The sequence below is a fragment of the Brassica rapa genome, chromosome A08 (genome assembly GCF_000309985.2).
Source record: "Brassica rapa cultivar Chiifu-401-42 chromosome A08, CAAS_Brap_v3.01, whole genome shotgun sequence".
Taxonomy (NCBI): Eukaryota; Viridiplantae; Streptophyta; class Magnoliopsida; order Brassicales; family Brassicaceae; genus Brassica; species Brassica rapa.
This window is the reverse complement of record NC_024802.2, coordinates 1-19757: the sequence shown is the minus strand read 5'-3', so window position 1 is coordinate 19757 and position 19757 is coordinate 1. Positions and strand designations below refer to the sequence as shown.

Below are 19757 nucleotides of genomic sequence, written 5' to 3'. Positions count from 1 at the left end.
GTTTAAATCTGCGGGTGATCCGCTAGACCCATGGATAATATTAATAATAATAAAATTTAATATTTTAATTATTTTTATTAAAAATAATAATAAAATTTAATATTTTAAATATATTTTTATTAAAAACTATAATAAAATTTAGTATTTTATCTTTACTCTTTTTCCCAACTTATTTTTGGTTTTTGTAAGTTCTGTTTTAACTTAAACTAGATTTTGATCCGTGCAACTGCACGGGTGTTTATTTTCACTTTTCTATATATAAATTTTTGTTTTAGAACATAAATGGTATATATTTTTAATGTTAATCATATACTTAAATATTTATATAACTATTTCAAATACAATAATTTTATAATTTACATGTTATAATTAATTAATTTTTTAAACCTTATGTATTTGCCACTTCTTATTATATATTTATCTTATTGTATTTGCATTTAGTTATTAAGAAAATTAATATTTTCATGAGAAAATATATTTAAAAAATATTTTGTATTTAATTTATGCTAAATTCTGACCCGTATTTCAAAACGGGATTTCTTTTGACCAATATTTTTATGCTTATTCATTTTAGATAATTTATTATTGTATATACAAAAGTGTAAGATATGTTAATTTTTAGACATGTATTATATAGTTTGTTAATTTTAAGCTGTTCTATCATCATATTATATTTTAAATAAATAGTTTATATTTATGAAAATAAAATTTATAAATTTATCAATTGAATATAATTTTATCATATTTATTTTAGTATAATAATTATATTTTAACATGATCATGACTATAAAAGTAGATAAAATAGGATATAATTTATTTATTTTCATTTCTAAACGATAACTTAAAATACATTAAGTTATTGTTTAAATATTTTTACACAGATTTATTAGAATTTTTCAAATATAATATATAAATATATATTATATTTAAAATGAAAATATATTATGATTAAAGTAGTTACAAAGATTTTATATTATTAACTTTAAAGAAATATATGTTAATTTTTATACATGTATTATATAGTTTGATAATGTTAACCCATCTTACCAACATATTAGATTTTATTTTTGAACATAAATATTTATAATTACGAATATAAAATATATAAATATATAAATTTAATACAATTTTATTATATTTAGCTCAATATAATAATTTTATTTTAATATGATTGATTATGATTATACAATAAATAAAATATTATAGATTTTTTATTTTTTTCATTTTATATAACTGAATATATTAATGTATAATAATATTTTAAACTAATTTCAAAATTAGTGAAAATATTTAAATATAATTTCAAAAATAAAGATCTTGTAAAAATCTTTTTAAACAGATTTGTTAGAATTTTAAAATAAATATATTTATATTTAAAATGAAAAGATATCAAAAGATATTATGATTAAAATATTTTAAAATTTTTATTTATTATTAGTCTTAATTAAAATGTAGTATGAATTTCTATGAATATGTCTATTAGGTTCATTTTTTAAAAAAATCACACATGAATTAAGGTTGTGACTTCTGTTTTAATATATAAGATTTGCTGAGTTGCCTTCGGGCATGCATGCATGCGCTCATTTTTATTGAAGTTTATGAATCCCCAACTTGCTTTTAATAGAGAGCAGACGTGTTTGATTTCTTGGTTGACATAATCCCCAAGGATGAGCTGAAAGAAGGGGGATTAGGGGCAGGCCCGGTTCTATGGGTGTGCCCAAGGTGCATTTGCACTGGGCCTCAAAATTTTTACTTAATTTTAGTTATAATTTAGAGCCCGTTTTTTAAATTTAGGGTCCTTTTTGAAATTATTTTACATTATTTATGCACTGGGCATGCTTAAACATTGAGACGGGCGGTAACCAATACCAAGGGTGGAAGGCTCTCTGCCATACTACTGCAGCAGCAGGGGATGATGATGCCTTCGTGCAACACCATAATCATCATGTATTAGTTTTTTTCCTTAACGTAATAGCTTGGTTGTATCCTAGAAACGTAGATCTCCTTTGCTCTGCTGGCAACTATTGGGTTACTCTCTTTATCCATCAAGTAACCTAACACTGTCCTCATGGTGTTTTCCATTTCTAGTATAATGGTGCATATCATCGTCAAAGTGTGTATGGCAATTGTTGGAGGAGACATTCCTTTGTCAAGGTCCAACAGATATTGATTTCCGGTCCAGATTAGGACATCTCGCCCATGACATTTCGGCCTAGACCATTTTTGGTCCAGACAAACTAGGTCAAGACCGAGAAGCACTTTGGGACATCGAATATACAGAAAGGACGAGGAGAAAAGAGAACGGCATCCGAAATCAAGCACACAACACTAAAATGGCTAGAACTAGAATTTATCTCTTCGATCATTGTTTCGACCAAAGTATTAGATTTTTCTTCCCGTTTCCAGACCTGAACTCTTGCAACTCATCCGATAACTTAAATAAAACGTCTTCGTTAACACCCACAAAACATATAAATAATCGTTTGACTGAACATAGATTAAACAGACAGCAATGCAAGTTTCCTTTCTCAAAATTAAATAAAAGCAACAACAAGAATAATAGAGGTCCCTGCTTGTATTAGCACACTTTATGTTTAGATACAATAATGCAACTAACTACACAGTTTTCAAGTGATTGTTAATCTATAACCAATTTCTTGAAGCTATCAAAAGCTTGCTTGAACATGTGAATAAGGCAAGAGAACTGCCATTATCACGTCCTCAACATCTCCCTCAGTGGATAAGAACTTAACTTACTTGAACATGGATCCAAAAATACAACATCTTTGTGGCCATTCCGGTTGCAGCCAGGTAGTTTATTTCTGAATTTATCTGCTTCTGTCTCGATAAATTCCAAATTATGGTGCCGTCCTTATGAGAGTAATTGAGCTGTAGTCACCTGCTTGGAGACATAGCTTCCTCAATCCTTCGTATCACAATGCTAAGAGGACTTCCCACTTGCAAAGCTTCAACAGCGGCCCGATGTGCCGCCTTGTGCCACTTGAGCAGATTGTAAGATTGTAGGACAGACCACCTGGCTTGATTCGACATCTGCAGCGTATAATAAAACGTACACATTCGCAATGCTTAACAATCTGTAGACTGGTGCAAGAAAAGTGGAAGGGAGTAGTATACTAGTGTCATCAGATGTATGATTTGCACAAGACCTGACCTGAGCTACGGATAATGGTGGTTCGAGAAGAACTGAGATGCTCCTGAAGAGATTTTCATCATTCTCCCCACCCTCAGCCTCACCATAAACAAGTGCTTCAGCTGCAATACCAGCAAAAAGAACCATGCTATACCTAAGAGAAACGGAACCACCATCAGGGTTGTGAAATGTGAATGAGAGGGAAAGAAGAAGAGCTTAGCTAGCAATCTCACCTATCAAATGAGCTACCGCTAAGCCGCCCCTCAGCAATCTCACTCTCCATCTTTTGATCCCAGAACTGGGTTCCAGCCTGCGATGACAATCGAGTACAGAAAACGGTTGCATTTGTAGCTGAAAGGTGCATAGAATCACACATCATTGAAGCATACAAAGTGAAAAGAACCTGTCCCTGAACTCCCATTTGCATGGCAACAATGGGATCCAAAATGACACCACGGATAGGGCAGCCCATGAGGTATGCTGCACCACAGCACAGAGAAGCTACAAACAGTTAAGCCACAAAAAAGGACCACGCAAATAAAAAAGAAAATCAATAGCATTACCAACAAGAAGATGACCAGCTTCGTGAACAATGACACGACGCTTATGGGGAGGCCAGAAGCATGAGATTTGGGCAAAGCAGGTACCACCGAGAAGAAGGGAATCCAAAAAAGCAAGACCCAAAATGGCAGCAAGGTTAGGGCGGAGATCAATGTCCTGAGAAAGAAGATAGGAGACTCCACCGAGAAAAGCAGCGAGAGCAATGCTGGAGCTATCAGAGAGACCCCACTTCTTGGGTGCAAGTTTATTCACTGAAAATAGAAATTGAATGAGTAATGAATGAATCAAATCAAATCAAAGGAGAGTGAACTCAGTGAAGAGACCTTCCAAGCCAGTTGCAGACTTGAGGACAGTAGGTGTGACTTCTCTTGGGCCCTCCAGAACTGACAATGACATGAAATGAAATGGGGATTGATCGATCAATCAATCAATCAAAGGGGAAGAAAGAAAGGATTACCAATATTGGAAAACTTGGCGAAGTTGGGGAGTAGACCTCTGTCCTTGAGAAACCTAAAAGCACTCCCAACCAGTCTCATATCATCTGCATTCAAACACGCATCCAACACCTCCCAATCAAGAGCCGGTGCCGCCGCAATATTTATGGATTCAGCTGCCTGTTTATCGATGACTTGGACGGTTTTGAGGAATCTGAGAGCCCCGGCCAGATCTTTTCTCTTGACAGCGTCTTCGTACTCCCTCCATTCCCTGAGCGCGCTGAGTCTCTGCACCAGATGCCTCCTCCGTGAGCCGCCCACAAAGATTGGCCGGGAAAAGGGATGAGGAGAAGGCGTCAGAATGAGGTTTCTGAGGAGACACGACGACGACGGAGACAAGGAGGCCATTTTCGCTCTCTCGCTCGCCGGAATGTGCAAAAGATATTATTATTCATATAATTGATTGATTGGCCCCTTAACTTCTTACTCAGGAACATCATCCATCATATTCGACTGTGGCCCAAAATATAAATGTCCAGCCCAATAAGAGATACCACGTAGCCCATTTAATTGCTCTCTCTCTCTCTCTAGACCAGCAAGGCTCTTCTCTTCGGACTTCCCTTCTCTTCTCTTCGGTATCAGATCCGAGTTGGGAAGAAGAATTCAAGCACTCTCCTCCATCAAAACTCAACCTCAAGGTTAGAATCTATCTGATTTGGATCCGATTCGAGTTTTTTTCAATTTGATCCATATAGCTTTTTGCCTTTTGATTTTCAACTCTTAAATGCTTTTATGGAGAGACTTGTGTATCTATGATATTAGTAGACTTGTTGACATTACATTACTAATCGCTTGGCTATTCTTTTTCTTTTAAAGCCTATTTGGTGTCTTTAAGTTTCTTCTTCTTGGGGGATTGTTATAGGAGTCATGGCAGGATCGGCACCAGAAGGTACACAGAAGAAGCTCAATCAAGTGTAAGTCCTAAGATTAGTAGTTGGATCCTCCTCTCTTGTGATTTTGGGTAATTGTTATTTATATACGGGTGCAGACTCGAGGGAAGTAAGATGATGGAGGAGGAATACCCGGAAGAGCTCAGGACGCCGCCCGTAAGTCTGGTGGCTCTCTTCGGATGCGCAGAGCTACACTCCTCCATTACTAACCATCTCCACTCCCAGCAGCCTCCCATCAACGCTCTCGCCTTCCCCGACTTCTCCCATCTCCCTCTCCTCCTCCTTGCTCATCGTGACGTGATCAACAACCCAACCTCCTCTTCCTTCAGAGATCCTCTAAGCTCCGACTCTTCCTCCTCCCCTTCTGCCGCTGTTCCTTCCGGAGGCATCTTGAAACGGGACTGGTTGCTTAAGCATCGCACCAAGGTCCCTGCTCTTGTCGCCGCCTTCTTCCCCTCCAATCACATCTCCGGCGATCCTACTCAATGGCTACAGGTCTGCTCCAATCTCGACACCCTCAAGTACGTCCTCCTCTCCTCTCTCCTTATTTTTATTGTCTCTCAAGATTAACTAACACACTCTCTCTCTCTCTCTACATTACACAGATCCGTTATCCGTCCCAAAAACATCAAACTTGTGGTCGTTGTAGTCCAGTCTTCTCCCCATGGTATAGCCCTCCCTTTTTTTTTTTTTTTAACAATATCCTCCCTCTGCTGCTTATTACCCCTTTCATGACTTGCTCTATCTAGAGGTTATTAGCGAAGATCGTCTACTGGCATTGCGAAAGCGTGCCGAATTAGATTCTAAGTACGTCCTCTTCCTCAACCACTCTGAACTCCCTCTCTCCCTCCCCAGGTACCCATACATTTCTTCTTCTCCTCCTCTTTAATCTTTATCACACTACCCCAGGTTTTCCCTTCACGCTAGCTATATGTTTTTGCAGAATCGCCTCTGCGTTTTCAGATTTGGCCCTTTCCTATTACAGAGAAGAAGCTAGGAGAATCAAAAGTCGCATTGAAAAAAGAAGTTCCACTTCTCTTGATTTGATTGTTCGCTATTGTTTCAAAGTAAGTAACCTTTTTCACTTTCCTCTTCATCATTTTTGGTTTCAAAGGAGGCCTCATCCGTGCTCTGCTATGATGCTAGGTCGCTGTATATGCTGAGTTTCGTAGAGATTGGGGTGAGGCTTTGAAGTTCTATGAGGACGCCTACCATTCCTTGCACGAGGTCCTCTTTCTTTCCTACTCATCTCACCCTACCCTACTCTCTCTTCTGTTTCTCTCCTACTTGTTGCATGCATATGTGGTTTTTGGTTTTATGCAAACAGATGATCGGCACGTCAACTAGGTTGCCTCCAATTCAACGCTTGGTCGAGATTAAGACCATAGCTGAGCAATTGCATTTCAAGATATCTACGCTTTTGTTGCACGGTGGAAAGCTCTCAGAAGCCGTCATATGGTTTCATCAACATAAGTCATCATATGACAAGGTTGTTGGATCCACCGAATATAATTTTCTCCACTGGGAATGGATGAGTAGGCAGTTTCTTGTCTTTGCTGAGTTGCTGGAGACAAGCTCAGCTACTGTTCAGAATTTTTCATCCTTAAACCAAGGAACTGCAGAGATACCTTTGACTGAATTTGAGTTTTATCCTGCCTATTATTATCAGGTCAGTCCATTTTTCTCGTACTCAGAACATAATCTACGCTTAATGCTGCATTTAATGTTCAATTTGTATGTATGTGGTTATCATTTTTCCCAAACAATATTATACACCTATCTCAAAACAAATGCTGGATTTTTCATCCATTACATTTGTTCCTCTTTCTCAAAATTTTCTCAACTCATTATGTTCCTAGTGCACTATGCCGAAGGTATAATATGTTCTTAACTTCTTCTTCCTGCAGTTGGCTGCTCATTACTTGCAGAATAAGAAATCTGCGCTGGAGCTGTTGTTGTCAATGTCCGTGGCAGCTCAACAAATTGGTGGCAGCTCAGAGTCCATTACTCCTTCGGTCTATGTGGGTCAGTTTTCTCAGTTACGTGAGAAGGGAGAAGCGTTAACACTCCACTTGTAAGTATATCCACCCCACATATATGTGTAAACACACAACTTAGCAAAGCTACCCCCTACTAAGGTATGATTTACTAATGTTTTGGCAGTATAACGGATGAAGAGTACATACGGTATGCAATTTCAGAAGCAAAGCGATTTCAAGGTTCCTTTGAAATTGTTGCTTGGCTGAAGAAATCTTATGAATCGTTTACCAACCTTAAATCCCGGAGGATGGCTGCTTTTTGTGCATTTGAAATAGCCCGGGAGTACTTTGGATTATCTGATCCCAGCAACGCAAAATTCTTTTTTGATATTGCTGCAAATTTGTACAGACAAGAAGGTTGGGTATCTTTGCTCTGGGAGGTATTGGGTTACCTAAGGGAGTGTTCGAGAAACCTTGGTGCGCTTAAAGCTTTTGTAGAGTTGTCCCTTGAAATGGTTGCACTGCCTGTAACATCTTGTGACGACTTTGGGAACTTGAGAGACAAAACATACGGTCCTGGGGGTCCTGCAACTGTTTCAAGAAGAGAAAGTATACATAGAGAAGTGTTTACTCTTATGTGTCGTGAAACTGAGCTGATATCATCTACCGAAGAAAGTGGGTTCAAATTAGCCAGTGATAGCCCTCTTCATCTTGAGATTGATCTCGTCAGTCCTCTAAGACCTGTTCTCCTAGCTTCGGTTGCTTTTCATGAGCAAATGATCAAGCCTCGTGCTTTGTGCTCTATTACGTTGTCACTTCTTTCTCATCTACCTCTCCCAGTCGAAATAGATCATCTAGAAGTTCAGTTCAATCAATCTACGTGCAATTTTGTTGTCAGGAATTCCCAGAAGCCTCTTGTGGCTTCTCCGTCTAGCACTGTCCAAAGTGGTAGCCAAGTAGAGAATGAGCAGTCGCTAGTGCTTGTGCCAAATAATTGGCTAAGGTTAACGTATGCAATCAAGCCTGGTTAGTGTGATTTCATTAAAAGAGTGTTGTTTTTGTCCCTCACACTGGTGCATATTTGCAGTCTATCCATTAGAAGTCAAACCTGGTAGGGATTTTTGAAATCATAGTTACACCAATTAACAGAACTGAATGTAAATCTTGAGAATTTGTATCTATATTATGGAATCAATGCGTAATCTGGTATATACTTGGTTTTCCCTTTGCTTTTAGGATTTTGATTGCCTTACATTTGTTTTCTTATCTGCAGAGCAAAGCGGCAAGCTTGAGTGTCTTTCTGTTCTCGCAAAATTGGGGCCTCGTTTCACGATCTGTTCAAGAGCTGAGAGTCCTGCTGCAATGGAGGATTCGCCTGTCTGGAAGCATGAGAATTGTGTGCAGTCTTTGCCAACAAAGGACCCAATTCTTGCAGTCTTTGGTCAGAAAGCTACTCAGGTTGAAGAGCCTGAACCACAGGTGGACGTCAGTCTAGGTGCCTCTGGTCCCGCCCTAGTTGGAGAAAACTTTACGATGCCTATTGTGGTAACGTCAAAGGGTCATGCCGTACACAGTGGTGAATTGAAGATCAATCTAGTTGATGTGGGTGGTGGTGGTTTGTTTAGCCCAAGAGAAGCAGAACCATTCTCTTTAGAAAGCCATCATGTGGAAATATGTGGTATTGATGGGGCAGAGGGCAACGATGAATCTGAGTCTGAAACAGGGAACATAAAGAAAATACAGCAATCTTTTGGGCTGGTTTCTGTTCCAGACCTGGAGGAAGGGGAATCATGGTCCTGCAAACTAGAAATCAAGTGGCACAGAGCCAAGCCGGTTATGCTTTTTGTGTCATTGGGTTATTTGCCACAAGGAAATGAAGCCAATGCCCAGAAAGTTCACATACACAAGAGCTTACAGATTGAAGGGAAGATGCCTCTTTTCATTACCAATCGGTTTATGTTGCCATATAGAAGGGATCACCTATTGCTCAATAGGATCAAGCCAGCCCCTGATTCTGAAGACATGTCTTCTCTGCCGCTGAACGAAAAAAGCGTGTTAGTTGTCAGCGCCAAAAATTGCACAGAGATAGCACTGAAACTGATGTGCATGTCGATTGAATTGGATGATGAGCAAGGGAAAACTTCATGTTTGATTCAGCAGGGGGGTGGGGGTGGAGAAACCTCAGATTCTGCTAATCTTGCGCCAGGAGAAGAGTTCAAAAAGGTTTTCACAGTCATACCAACGATGAGAACTCCAAAGCTTAGTTTGGGATCAGTACATATGAAATGGAGGAGGCAGGGAGATTACACAGAAGATGCATGTGTTTCAACAAAGCACAAACTCGCTGAGGTAAATGTGGATGCATCACCACTGGTCATGAGTTTGAACTGTCCTCCGTATGCGATTCTTGGAGAATCCTTCACATACGCCATTACAATCTGCAACCAGACACAGTTGCTCCAAGAAGCAAAGTTTGCTCTGGCTGATGCACAGAGTTTTGTCCTGTCTGGGTCTCACAGCAATACGGTTTCAGTCCTTCCCAAGTCAGAACACGTCTTAAGTTATAAGCTAGTGCCCTTGACTTGCGGTCAACAGCAACTCCCCAAAATTACTTTGACATCGGTGCGATATTCTGCTGAGTTTCAGCCATCTACGATTGCTTCAAGTGTCTTTGTGTTTCCCTCAGCGCCACAGGCCAACTCCACTGCCAAGTAGTGCAACTTCACGTGCGAGTTGGGTTTCCGGATGTGCAGTTTCACCCATCTGCAGTGAGTAAACACATTATTCTGTCAGTTTGCTAATTTTCTTACCTGGGGTGTCTGCTATGTTGTCTTTTGTATTTTCTTATGTTGATAATAATTGGCTTTCTTTTTTTGTTGGGAGAACTCTCAGACACAAAATCACAATTTTATTTAGTAGTAGAAAAAACAACAAATGTTTTGTTACAGTAACTTAATAATGCTTCAATAAGGTTTACCAGACTGTCACATTGCACGACGTTATTTAATGGAACGCACCACCCTTCATGAGAAAACTAATCTGTGGCTTGTTTTGAACCAATCAAAATAATTTTCAGGTGGAAACACACGTTACAGTTACAGTGTGCGTTTGTTACCTGATGTTCTACACAGATCAACGTGTAAACCGTCACTTCATATCAACCATCTCTGCTGGTAAAGGAGTTTGATCTTGGCTGCTATAGTGGTGGAGAGCGGAAAGTTCTTGGGCATTTTTCAGAGAGCTGCAGCAATGGCGGGAAGGAAGATCACAGTGGTGAGGGAGGCAGGAGCTCGTCTTACCCTCAAGGCCAGTATCCAATATTCTTCTTCGGCTGCTTTGATAGCTCTTGAGTTTTGGTTTCAACAAGCTTCAATACATACCTTTTGTCTGCGGGTTTCAGTTGCCAAATTTTTAGAATTGCGATGGTTATACAAACACACAATAAATCTGTGAATGTGAATGGTTATAAGAAAATAACAGGAGAGGTTTGTTGGGACAAAAGTAATGTTTGGAACAACAACAAAGTAATAAATATGTGGATTTCAATGTAAAGTAGGTATACATGGACACACAAGATTTACACACGCAGAGCAGAGCTGAGCTCTCTCTCCCTCCCCAAGCTTGTTAACGACCTCCACCAGGATTTCTATTCCATGACAAGTAGGACGGATCCCCAAGTCGCCTGAAATTAAAAAAAAAAAGTACATATTTGTTACACAGCATGACAGTCTAAGATAGGTGGGAGAATGCACAAGAATAAATCTTTTGTTAAATAAACGACACTCCAACAATCAGGGTTTAGCATATGAGCGATACCATTGCAACAAAAAAAAAAAAATACATTTGAAGGGATCTTCCTACCTGGGTTTCACAAGGTACATGATGGTAAATGCGAGTGCCAAAAAGAAGCAGATCCCGCCAACTGTCAGGTAAGCAATGCCGAGGAAATCGTTCTTCCCACCCAGCCAGCTCGTTGTCGACAAAACAAGCTTCTTGTTCCCACTAAAACTGTAAGTGTTATAGTTGTTCTGCAGCGTAACCTGTATGGTGTCACCATTCTCAAGGTCGGTCTCTATCTTCCCGTAGAGTTTTCTAAATGTTGGCAATGCTGCAGTTCTCATCCACACGATGAGATCTTCTTGTTCACTAAGCTGAAGAAAAGAGGAAGAAAGATGACAAGTTGCTAAGCATCCACGTCGAATTTTTCAATGGACTGATGTCTAGTATTTGAGGTTTTTACCGGTATATCTGGATTTAGAGTGGCACCACCAGTGAGGTTCCCCTTTTGAAAATTCTTGGGGAAGACTTTGTTCCCAAACTTGTGCTCCTTGTCGCTCTTCCAGGCAATGCCTTTTTTGTTCACAGCAAGGGGTGTATTATTTCTTGATAAAGTGTAGGTATCATTAAAAAGACTCCAAGCAATGAGACCACATGGCACAATCGGCTTCCCACCAGCATCATCCTCAGGCTTGCATGCGCTAATTTGATTCTCGAATTTTGGACTTCTCAGCTGTGAATCACTTCTGCTTTTCACATACCTGTTCATAGACACTGATCGATTAGAACTATACAAAAACAATCAAAGTTAGATAGATAAAACAGTGGTACACTCCTACACCATCATATCAATCTTGATATCCATAAAGAACCCACACCTTCCATTCTAGGTCAAAGACAAAATACTACCACCAAGATGAATGTGACTCATACTAATTGAGGAGTCTTAAGGTTTGGTTGTCAAGATGAAGGAATACCTTCGGTGATTCTGGTAGAAGTTTTCAAGCTGGTAGTAAACATAGATAGGCTGCTTCATACGCTTGGTCACCTAAGAATGGCAATGGAGAAAAGGAAAAGTAAACAACACAAATACAAAAAGAGCAAAAAAAAGGGGGGTGGGTAGATGCATAAGGGAGGGACAGACTGTTAGAGTTCGGTTACAAGATTTAGGAGCAGCTCCTTGAATAAAAGCAACCTTGTTAGTCCTAGCAGGTGCAGGAATGCAATCATTATCATACCGATCAACGATCTCCACAACCTAGCCAGCAATGAGAAACGAAACGAAACACGTGAGTGAGACAGGGGGGGAAGCCTAGGAATGTAGGAAAGGAAAGGGGGAGACGTACATCCTGGGAAGCGAAAAGAGAGATAACTCCAAGGGGAATAAAGATGACACTGACTATCAAAAATGTCGAAATCACCTGCAGCAAAAAAAGAGGAAAAGATTGATGATCTCTAACGAGATTAGAAAAGGGGAAGATTGCTGCTGCTTTACCCAGCCAGGCGTAAGAATGGGCTTGCAAGCTGGAAGCTCCTGTTGTGTGAACTTGGAATCTGCAACGAATCAAGGATGATTTTGCTTAAAGTTAAAAAAGAATTTTGAGTCAATTCAAATAGTGAAACAAGGATTGTTTTCACAAAAAGAAAAAAACAGCGATCGAAACAAACATCCAAATCGATTAATAAGACCCAACCAAGAAGAGTCAACGATAACAAGGCAGAGGAATAATCTATACACTTGGGCCGCTTCGAATTCTTCCTGGCAGCGGAAGAATCTCCCGATCCGGCACTCGACGACGCCGTATTGGAACTCATCGCGGAGAAAACGATCAAGGATGATTCTGAAATCTGGGGAGAGCGAGATCGACGGAAAACCACCTGGATCGGGGTTCGTCGAAGCCCTGCTAAATCGTCGTGCTTCCTCTGCTCTGTGAAACCATCATTCAATTCAATTCAATTCACGATCAACACATAGGCCTATATTGTGGGCTTTATCTTTTCTATTTCCTCAGACTTTCTTACAAAGAGACACACGGCCCTTGTTATCGTACGTTCAGGCTGGCCTATCGTATGATATAAAAAACTAGGAAATTATTCGTGGATAAAAAAGTCATTCACCATTTTATATTATTAAATCATATTCACTATAACAAAATTTTAGATATTTTGTATATTTTAAATTTTTAAAAACGATTTTAAATTACTAAAATTATTAAAAATCTCGCAATTAAAAATTTGTAATCAATGGTTTAAATTTTGTTATAAAAAAATACAATTGATCATAAAAATATATATGAATAGAATTTTCATTTAATAGATATTCATCTTAAAAGTATATATATATTTTCATATTTTTTTTAATATGAATGCTCTTAAGATATTAATTCCTAGTATTACATTTAAGAATGATAAAGAGGATACATTTGAGGAGTGTATCCTATGAAAGCATTGCAAATTAGTTTTTCTTGTTTATTCTACTACTAATGAGAATTGTTTGCTCTGATTTCTTCTAATGTGTGGACTACTCCTTCTATATCAATACATCACTGCAAGTACTTTGTCGTTTTTATTAATGAGAAATTCAAATACACTTGGGTAAGGCTCTTACTTTCTAAAAGTCATGTCCTTAAAGCTTTCTCTACTTTTCCACATATATCAACTCAGTTCAGTGGTGATGAATACAGAAGCAATTAATTCAAGGCTCTTACTGCTAAGCATGAGATCATCCATCAAACCACATGTCTTTATACTTCTCAACAAAATAGTGTGGTAGAACGCAAGAACCGCACGAGCTGACGCCTTTGTTTAAGGAAACTAGGCCGATCCTCTTTCAGTATATATATTGATAATCTCCTCAGGAACCTAAACTCATCTTCACAGAAATCATTTGCAACTTATATCTCTTTTTTCTAAGTTTTCTCCTTTTTATTGGCTTATCAGAATCCATTTCCTCTAAAAATATAGATTACAGGCAGAACAATGAACAATGTGATAAGATCATAACCAAAGGATAACCAAAGTAAACCAAGATTGACTTGGTTAGAGATGTGGATGCGGTAATGTGTGTTTCCTATATTCTAGGATTGTCTCCCATTCTTTCACGTTTCCCATTTGTTTAGTAGACAGTTATTGTACGTATTTAAGAGACTATTGTCTTATGAAAAGATATGAAAAGAAAATTGAAGTAAATTGTTTCTTAAGTTTTTGGGATCCAACCCAATGTAGATTACAAAGGTTGATCTACGGAATCACTACTTATAAGTTATAACACACGCACACATTCTTTAAGATTGAAAAAATTAGAAATGAATATTTTAATTTTTTTTTTTGTGGCAGAAAAAAAAACTCAACAACCACAAACCTTTTGTCGTAGGTTACACTTATACCAATTGAGAAGCCAAAAAGAAAAGAAAAACGATATATATGAATTATCTAAATATAATTCGGTAGGTTAAGAAAAGAAGTCTGAATATGAAAATAAGGACTATATATTAAATGAAAATAAGGATTATATATTAAAGTGCTGGGGGCAAGGTGGCGGAGGAAGAAGCAAAAGAGAAGATCTCGTCAAGTGTCCCGTTTATCGAGTCTCTGTAGTGAAAGTCTTGTTGCTTGGAATTGTCCATAGATATGATCTCTGCTTCGTTCATAGAGAGCTGAGGGAAACCTTGGAGTGGGAGAGGAGAATGGAAGGGAAGCTGAGGGTAGTTTTCAAAAAGTTGATGATCATGATCGTCGAGAAGGGAAGACGAGAAATGAAGGGCGAAAATGGATGAACTGTTAGCTTCGTCTAAAAGGATCCCTTGAGTGAGCTCTGATGAGGATGTCTCCGCTGATGCTATTTTTAAGCTTTCCACTTCTTCGCTTTCTCTTTCCATCGTCTCCCCATCATACTTTTTCCACTTCTTCTTCTCCTCTTCTTCCTCCTCTTTCCCAACACTAGTAGTCATTTCTTCTTCTTTTCTCTTTGGAATTTGTATATTCTTCTTAAACACACGGCACAATGCATACGATTCCTGTTTTACGTTAGCATTATCAGAACTAGTAATATTAATTATATGATGAATCTGGTGCACGGGAAATAAAAACACAAGTATTACGTACCTGGATGGAAGAGGAGGAAGTAGGGTGAGTGAGACGATATTCATGCATCACCCAATTAGTACGAAGGCCATGAGGAGCCCTTCCTCGGTAATAAACGAGCGTCTTCTTCATCCCCATCTTCATCTTCTTTGATTCTACTACACGATCTTTCCCTGTGGCTTTCCAGTAACCCGCTCGGGTCGCACGGTTTGTCCTAGACCCATTCGGATACTTTTTATCCCTTGTGCTGTAAAAGTACCATTCCATATCGTTCCCCGGCAAAAATGACTTCTCTGTTCATCGTTATTCAATTATATATATATGATTAATTAAGGGTTAAAGAAACACCTCCATCTTGTATATGAATGTAAGTGCAAATGAATATCTAATTTATACAGCCTTGGCTAGGTATAGTCAATGATCTTATTGAGAGAGAAATAGAGAGAGAGAGAGTACATGTATGTATACGTACCAGGCAAATCCCATGGCTCGCATTTATAGAGATCAACTTCGGGGATAATCTCAAGCTCAATGGTTCGGCCGTTGACCTTCCTGTCCAGATAGTATGCCACTAGCTCTTCGTCTGTTGGATGAAACCTGAAACCTGGAGGCAAACTCATCGGTGCCATTCAAAGTAGATATGAGAGAGGGAGGGAGATAGGAGTATAGCTACAGCTACTGATTATTACGTACAACATACGAAGGAGGCTGTATATATAAATAAATAGGAGAAAATGATATGGGAATGTGTAAAAGTTTAGCAATGGATTGGCATCTTGTGATATCAATATTTTGTCTTACTTTGGATTTGCTTTTTGGTCAGTGTTTGTCATCGCAATTACATTCAGTTATAAATTACAATTTACTAACAATTATGAAAAAACAAACATTGAAGTCTGGCTTTTAAAGATTCTGTAAGTGTGAAACCCAAGTAGGAGAGACGGAAAAGGTTAGGAAGATGGCCCCATATATCCGATCTCGAACGTATGTTCATGTATTACGACGCTACATACAAATTACGAGCTCACCTCACAACCATCTCTATCTACTGTGGTAATCCTGGTGAGACCTTAACGTGGTTATAGAGCTAGCTACCCTACTATAGGCCCGTTTTTAAAATTATTGTTTTAACCCAAAAAAGAAGGCTTTTGATGATTCAACAAACTAAGAGACCCTTCTTTTCTCAAACCAGATCTACCTGGCGACACCTAAACACTCTTCTTTTGCTTTTTTCGGTTTGACAGTTAAAAGAAAAAACTTATGCTAGTTATGGTCTTAAGAAATTGAAATTTATAACCAAAAAAATGAAACACAAAAGCGCAGGCATCCAAATCCCCTTTGGCTTTAGCGTTGGGAGGCTTCTTTAGTCACTTTTACATATGGATTAAAGACGTAGTTTGCCTCTTTTACATCATTACTCCCACACAATCTTTGACTCATCTCTCTCTCTCTCTCTCTCTCTCTCTCTCTCTCTCTCTCTCTCTCTCTCTCTCTCTCTCTCTCTCTCTCTCTCTCTCTCTCTCTCTCTCTCTCTCTCTCTCTCTCTCTCTCTCTCTCTCTCTCTCTCTCTCTCTCTCTCTCAGGTCTTCAGTTACTAATTCATGGCCAAACTCAAATCTCTTTTGTCTAACCCTCGGCCTAGATCCAAACAATAAAATAAAAAAATGGCATCTTCACATGTAAGATATAATTTTTTTACAGAAATATATTTCTTGTTTACATAATTTATTGTTGGTAAATTCTAATTTTCATGTATGCATGAAGAACACTGGAAACATAATGAAATAGCCAAACTCTTTTCTCTAAAGTTGTAACGGAATTGTCATTTTATATAATGAAATGATGCGAAATAACTTATTCTATCAGTTTCAAAGTTTACTAAATACTTTAAATGAAATGAAATTATATACTCATCAAATTTCTAAAATAAAAAAATAATATCAGATTGACTAAAATATTTCCAATAAAGAATATAAACCCTAGTGAATCCAACCATGATGTTTTAGTTAGTGTGTAATTTATTTAGAAAAATTGAATATTACTATAATATTATGTTATGTTCTTAGAAGTTTTAAATTTATGTGATAAATCTGGAATAGTATTTTCTGAAATGTATTAATTTAAGATACTTTTGATATAATGCTTTATTTTCTTAAAGTATAATATTGAACATTGAAGTAAGTAACTCTCCTTTTTCCTAAAGAAACACGATAATTTTATGTGTGCTTTCAGATGTGATCACCAATAACAAGAGAGAAAGAGTCTGGTGAAAGTTGCTTTGACATATTAACTTATACGTACGGTAATAACGATTTCATCACTATTTATTTTCTTTTGTGATCTGATCAATTAGTCAAGGCTAAACGAAAATATAACGTGACAATATACGATCAATTTATAATCCATTGTTCCGTTTGAACACATGTAATATGTCTTTTTTCTTTCTTTGACATCAGACGGCTAATCTATTACTCAAGCTTAAGGTGGTCTGAAGAACACGACCGGAATAGAACAACCAATGTAATACATGTTTCAATGAAAAAACCGTGCTATCTTAGCAAAAAAAATGAAGAATAAAAACAATTGAAAAATCCGTGCTATCTTTAGCTTCTGCAGCTATTAATTATTACAAATATAAAATGTGTTTAGAAATTTTAAAACAACACTAAAAATCATAGACTTCAGTATATAGATCATTTACCAAAAACTCAATATATTCGTAGGGATTACATAGATTTTGAAAAAAATTCAAAAATATGACAATATTGTTTTAATGCATAGTTGCATGCTGCACTAACATATGATGAAGGTTAAAAAGGTTTGGAACCTTTATTGTCTCCGTTTCTCTAGAGAATAGCGATTTTATAGTAGTTAGCCTACCAATTTAGGGTGTATTATGAATTTTTACTAAATAAATTGATAAAAAAGGTAAACCGATGCCCATGTACCATGAAGAAGCGTTTAATATTCATTAATACAAATGTAGAATGTGTTTAAAATTTTAAAACAACACTAAAAATCATAGACTTCAGTATATAGAGCATTTACCGAAAAACTCAATATTTTCGTAGGGGGTTTTTGAAAAAAATTCAAAAATTTGACAGTATTATTTTAATGCATAGTTGTATGCTGCACTAACATATGATGAAGGTTAAAGAGGTTTGGAACATTTGTTGTTTCCGTTACTCTAGAGAATGACGATTTTATAGTGTTTAGCCCACCAATTCTGGGAGTATTATGAACTTTTACTAAATTAGTTTGTAAATAATTAAAACGATGCCCAAGTACCATGAAAGAGAGTTTAATATACATTAATATGAATGTAGAATGTGTTTAAAAATTTTTAAACAACACTAAAGATCATAGACTTCAGTTTATAGAGCATTTACCGAAAAACTCAATATTTTCATAAGGGTTAAATACATAGATTTTGAGAAAAAATAAAAAATTTGACAATAATGTTTTAATGCATAGTTGTATGTTGCACTAAAATATTATGAAGGTTAAAGAGATTTGGAACCATTGTTGTCTCTGTTTCTCTAAATAATAGCGATTTTATAGTGGTTAGTCCACCAATTTAAGAAGTGTTATGAACTTATACTAAATTAATTGATAAAAATAAAACGATGCTTATGTACCATGAAAGAAAGTTTAATATACATTACTACAAATGTAGAATATGTTTAGAAATTTTAAAACAACACTAAATATCATAAACTTCAATATATAGAGCATTTACCGAAAAACTCAATATTTTCGTAGGGGTTAATACATAGATTTTAAGAAAAATTCAATAAAATTGCAATACTATTTTAATGCATATTTTTATGTTGCACTAAAATATGATGAATGTTAAAGAGGCTTGGAACCTTTGTTGTCTCTGTTTCTCTAAATAATAGCGATTTTATTGTGTTTATCCCACCAATTTAGGGAATATTATGAAATTCTACTAAATTAATTGATAAAAAATTAAAACGATGTCCATGTGCCATTAAAATATACAGTAATACAAATTTAGAATGTGTTTATAAATTAAAAAAAAAACACTAAAGATCATAGACTTCAGTATATAGAGCATTTACCGAAAAACTCAATATTTTCGTAGATTTTGAGGAAAATTTAAAAAAAATTGCAATACTATTTTAATGCATACTTGTATGCTGCCTCTAGCATATGATGAAGGTTAAAGAGGTTTGGAACATTTGTTGTCTCTGTTTCTCTAAATAATAACGATTTTATAGTGGTTAGTCCACCAATTTAGGGAGTATTATGAATTTTTTCTAAATTAATTGACAAAAAGTTAAAACGATGCTCATGTACCATGAAAAAGAATTTAATTTTCTCTATTCAAAGAAAAGTATCATTTTTATCTACCATAAAAAAATCATATTAGCCTTAATAGGTCCATTTCATTAATTACATTTTATCACTGATGCAATAAGGACCAAAGTACTTTGGTGCGAGCTTCTCTGTTGATCTTCGTTCCACCGACTGCTGTCTATAAGGCTGTAGTTGTAATAAATGATCTGTGTCTGTTATTTTTGTGCAGGTGATATTATCTTACGAGAGTTTCCAAAACGTTTCGAAGCTGTCGTTTAAGATTAGCTTGGTGAAGTTAAACAAAGGTGCACTGTAGTCGGGGACTACTTGTTGAGCGCGAGCAACTGTTGAGGACCCAATACCCTATGTCACACCATCTATTTTTTTTTTTGAGTCTTTAGTACTTCGTGGTTCTTTGCAAACCTTACGACTTTTTGCGGATCTCATTTACTACTCGGAGTTTTCCGATTGTTGTACAAACTAATTTGTGTTGGAAAATAGT

At 36.9% G+C, this 19757-nt stretch overlaps 4 protein-coding genes across 11 annotated transcripts; 1 reads left to right on the top strand and 3 right to left on the bottom strand.

The window, feature by feature from the left end:
- Positions 1 to 2466: 2466 nt before the first annotated feature.
- On the bottom strand, positions 2467 to 4636 carry LOC103832531. 7 transcript variants are annotated; one of them, XM_033276543.1, is made up of 7 exons: positions 4170 to 4631; positions 4036 to 4095; positions 3715 to 3963; positions 3555 to 3652; positions 3385 to 3461; positions 3173 to 3299; positions 2467 to 3051 (listed from the first exon to the last, which is right to left on the bottom strand). In XM_033276543.1, the coding sequence occupies exons 1-7, from the start codon at positions 4552 to 4554 to the stop codon at positions 2896 to 2898; spliced, it is 1152 nt and encodes a 383-aa protein (XP_033132434.1). In that variant the 5' UTR covers positions 4555 to 4631; the 3' UTR covers positions 2467 to 2895. The 7 variants fall into 7 exon arrangements, with proteins under 7 accessions (XP_033132434.1, XP_009106797.1, XP_033132435.1 ...); XM_009108549.3 differs by having other exon boundaries at positions 3173 to 3305; positions 4170 to 4627; XM_033276544.1 differs by having other exon boundaries at positions 3555 to 3631; positions 4170 to 4625.
- A 68-nt stretch (positions 4637 to 4704) lies between these two features.
- Positions 4705 to 10056, top strand: LOC103832530 (trafficking protein particle complex subunit 11). Of its 2 annotated transcripts, none has more exons than XM_009108548.3 (11): positions 4705 to 4844; positions 5069 to 5120; positions 5195 to 5617; positions 5702 to 5763; positions 5846 to 5951; positions 6040 to 6163; positions 6243 to 6323; positions 6424 to 6765; positions 7004 to 7170; positions 7260 to 8101; positions 8349 to 10054. In XM_009108548.3, the coding sequence occupies exons 2-11, from the start codon at positions 5074 to 5076 to the stop codon at positions 9788 to 9790; spliced, it is 3636 nt and encodes a 1211-aa protein (XP_009106796.1). In that variant the 5' UTR covers positions 4705 to 4844; positions 5069 to 5073; the 3' UTR covers positions 9791 to 10054. The 2 variants fall into 2 exon arrangements, with proteins under 2 accessions (XP_009106796.1, XP_033132430.1); XM_033276539.1 differs by having other exon boundaries at positions 4730 to 4844; positions 5023 to 5120; positions 8349 to 10056.
- A 461-nt stretch (positions 10057 to 10517) lies between these two features.
- On the bottom strand, positions 10518 to 12870 carry LOC103832529 (ALA-interacting subunit 3). The gene is made up of 8 exons (XM_009108547.3): positions 12589 to 12870; positions 12348 to 12406; positions 12199 to 12273; positions 11997 to 12110; positions 11830 to 11900; positions 11316 to 11613; positions 10937 to 11226; positions 10518 to 10757 (listed from the first exon to the last, which is right to left on the bottom strand). The coding sequence occupies exons 1-8, from the start codon at positions 12665 to 12667 to the stop codon at positions 10700 to 10702; spliced, it is 1044 nt and encodes a 347-aa protein (XP_009106795.2). The 5' UTR covers positions 12668 to 12870; the 3' UTR covers positions 10518 to 10699.
- A 1328-nt stretch (positions 12871 to 14198) lies between these two features.
- Positions 14199 to 15564, bottom strand: LOC103832528 (NAC domain-containing protein 71-like). Its single transcript, XM_009108546.3, has 3 exons — positions 15408 to 15564; positions 14957 to 15228; positions 14199 to 14868 (listed from the first exon to the last, which is right to left on the bottom strand). Exons 1-3 carry the CDS (start codon positions 15562 to 15564, stop codon positions 14368 to 14370), a joined length of 930 nt encoding a protein of 309 aa, XP_009106794.2. The 3' UTR covers positions 14199 to 14367.
- Positions 15565 to 19757: the final 4193 nt, after the last annotated feature.

Bases quoted from the DNA above. Each gene is read 5' to 3' on its own strand.
- LOC103832531 (XM_033276540.1), bottom strand. From the start codon at position 4,554: ATGGCCTCCTTGTCTCCGTCGTCGTCGTGTCTCCTCAGAAACCTCATT. The intron at 4,096-4,169 runs GTAATCCTTTCT...TGTCATTGTCAG, and splicing joins CGCCAAGTTTTCCAATATTG to TTCTGGAGGGCCCAAGAGAA. The intron at 3,653-3,714 runs GTAATGCTATTG...AACTGTTTGTAG, and splicing joins AGCTGGTCATCTTCTTGTTG to CTTCTCTGTGCTGTGGTGCA.
- LOC103832530 (XM_033276539.1), top strand. From the start codon at position 5,074: ATGGCAGGATCGGCACCAGAAGGTACACAGAAGAAGCTCAATCAAGT. The intron at 5,618-5,701 runs GTACGTCCTCCT...TACATTACACAG, and splicing joins TCCAATCTCGACACCCTCAA to ATCCGTTATCCGTCCCAAAA. The intron at 6,324-6,423 runs GTCCTCTTTCTT...TTATGCAAACAG, and splicing joins CCTACCATTCCTTGCACGAG to ATGATCGGCACGTCAACTAG.
- LOC103832529 (XM_009108547.3), bottom strand. From the start codon at position 12,667: ATGAGTTCCAATACGGCGTCGTCGAGTGCCGGATCGGGAGATTCTTCC. The intron at 12,407-12,588 runs GTATAGATTATT...GATTCGTTGCAG, and splicing joins GAATTCGAAGCGGCCCAAGT to ATTCCAAGTTCACACAACAG. The intron at 11,227-11,315 runs GTAAAAACCTCA...TCTTTTCTTCAG, and splicing joins CTCTAAATCCAGATATACCG to CTTAGTGAACAAGAAGATCT.
- LOC103832528 (XM_009108546.3), bottom strand. From the start codon at position 15,564: ATGGCACCGATGAGTTTGCCTCCAGGTTTCAGGTTTCATCCAACAGAC. The intron at 15,229-15,407 runs GTACGTATACAT...AACGATGAACAG, and splicing joins CGAGCCATGGGATTTGCCTG to AGAAGTCATTTTTGCCGGGG. The intron at 14,869-14,956 runs GTACGTAATACT...AACGTAAAACAG, and splicing joins CTTCCTCCTCTTCCATCCAG to GAATCGTATGCATTGTGCCG.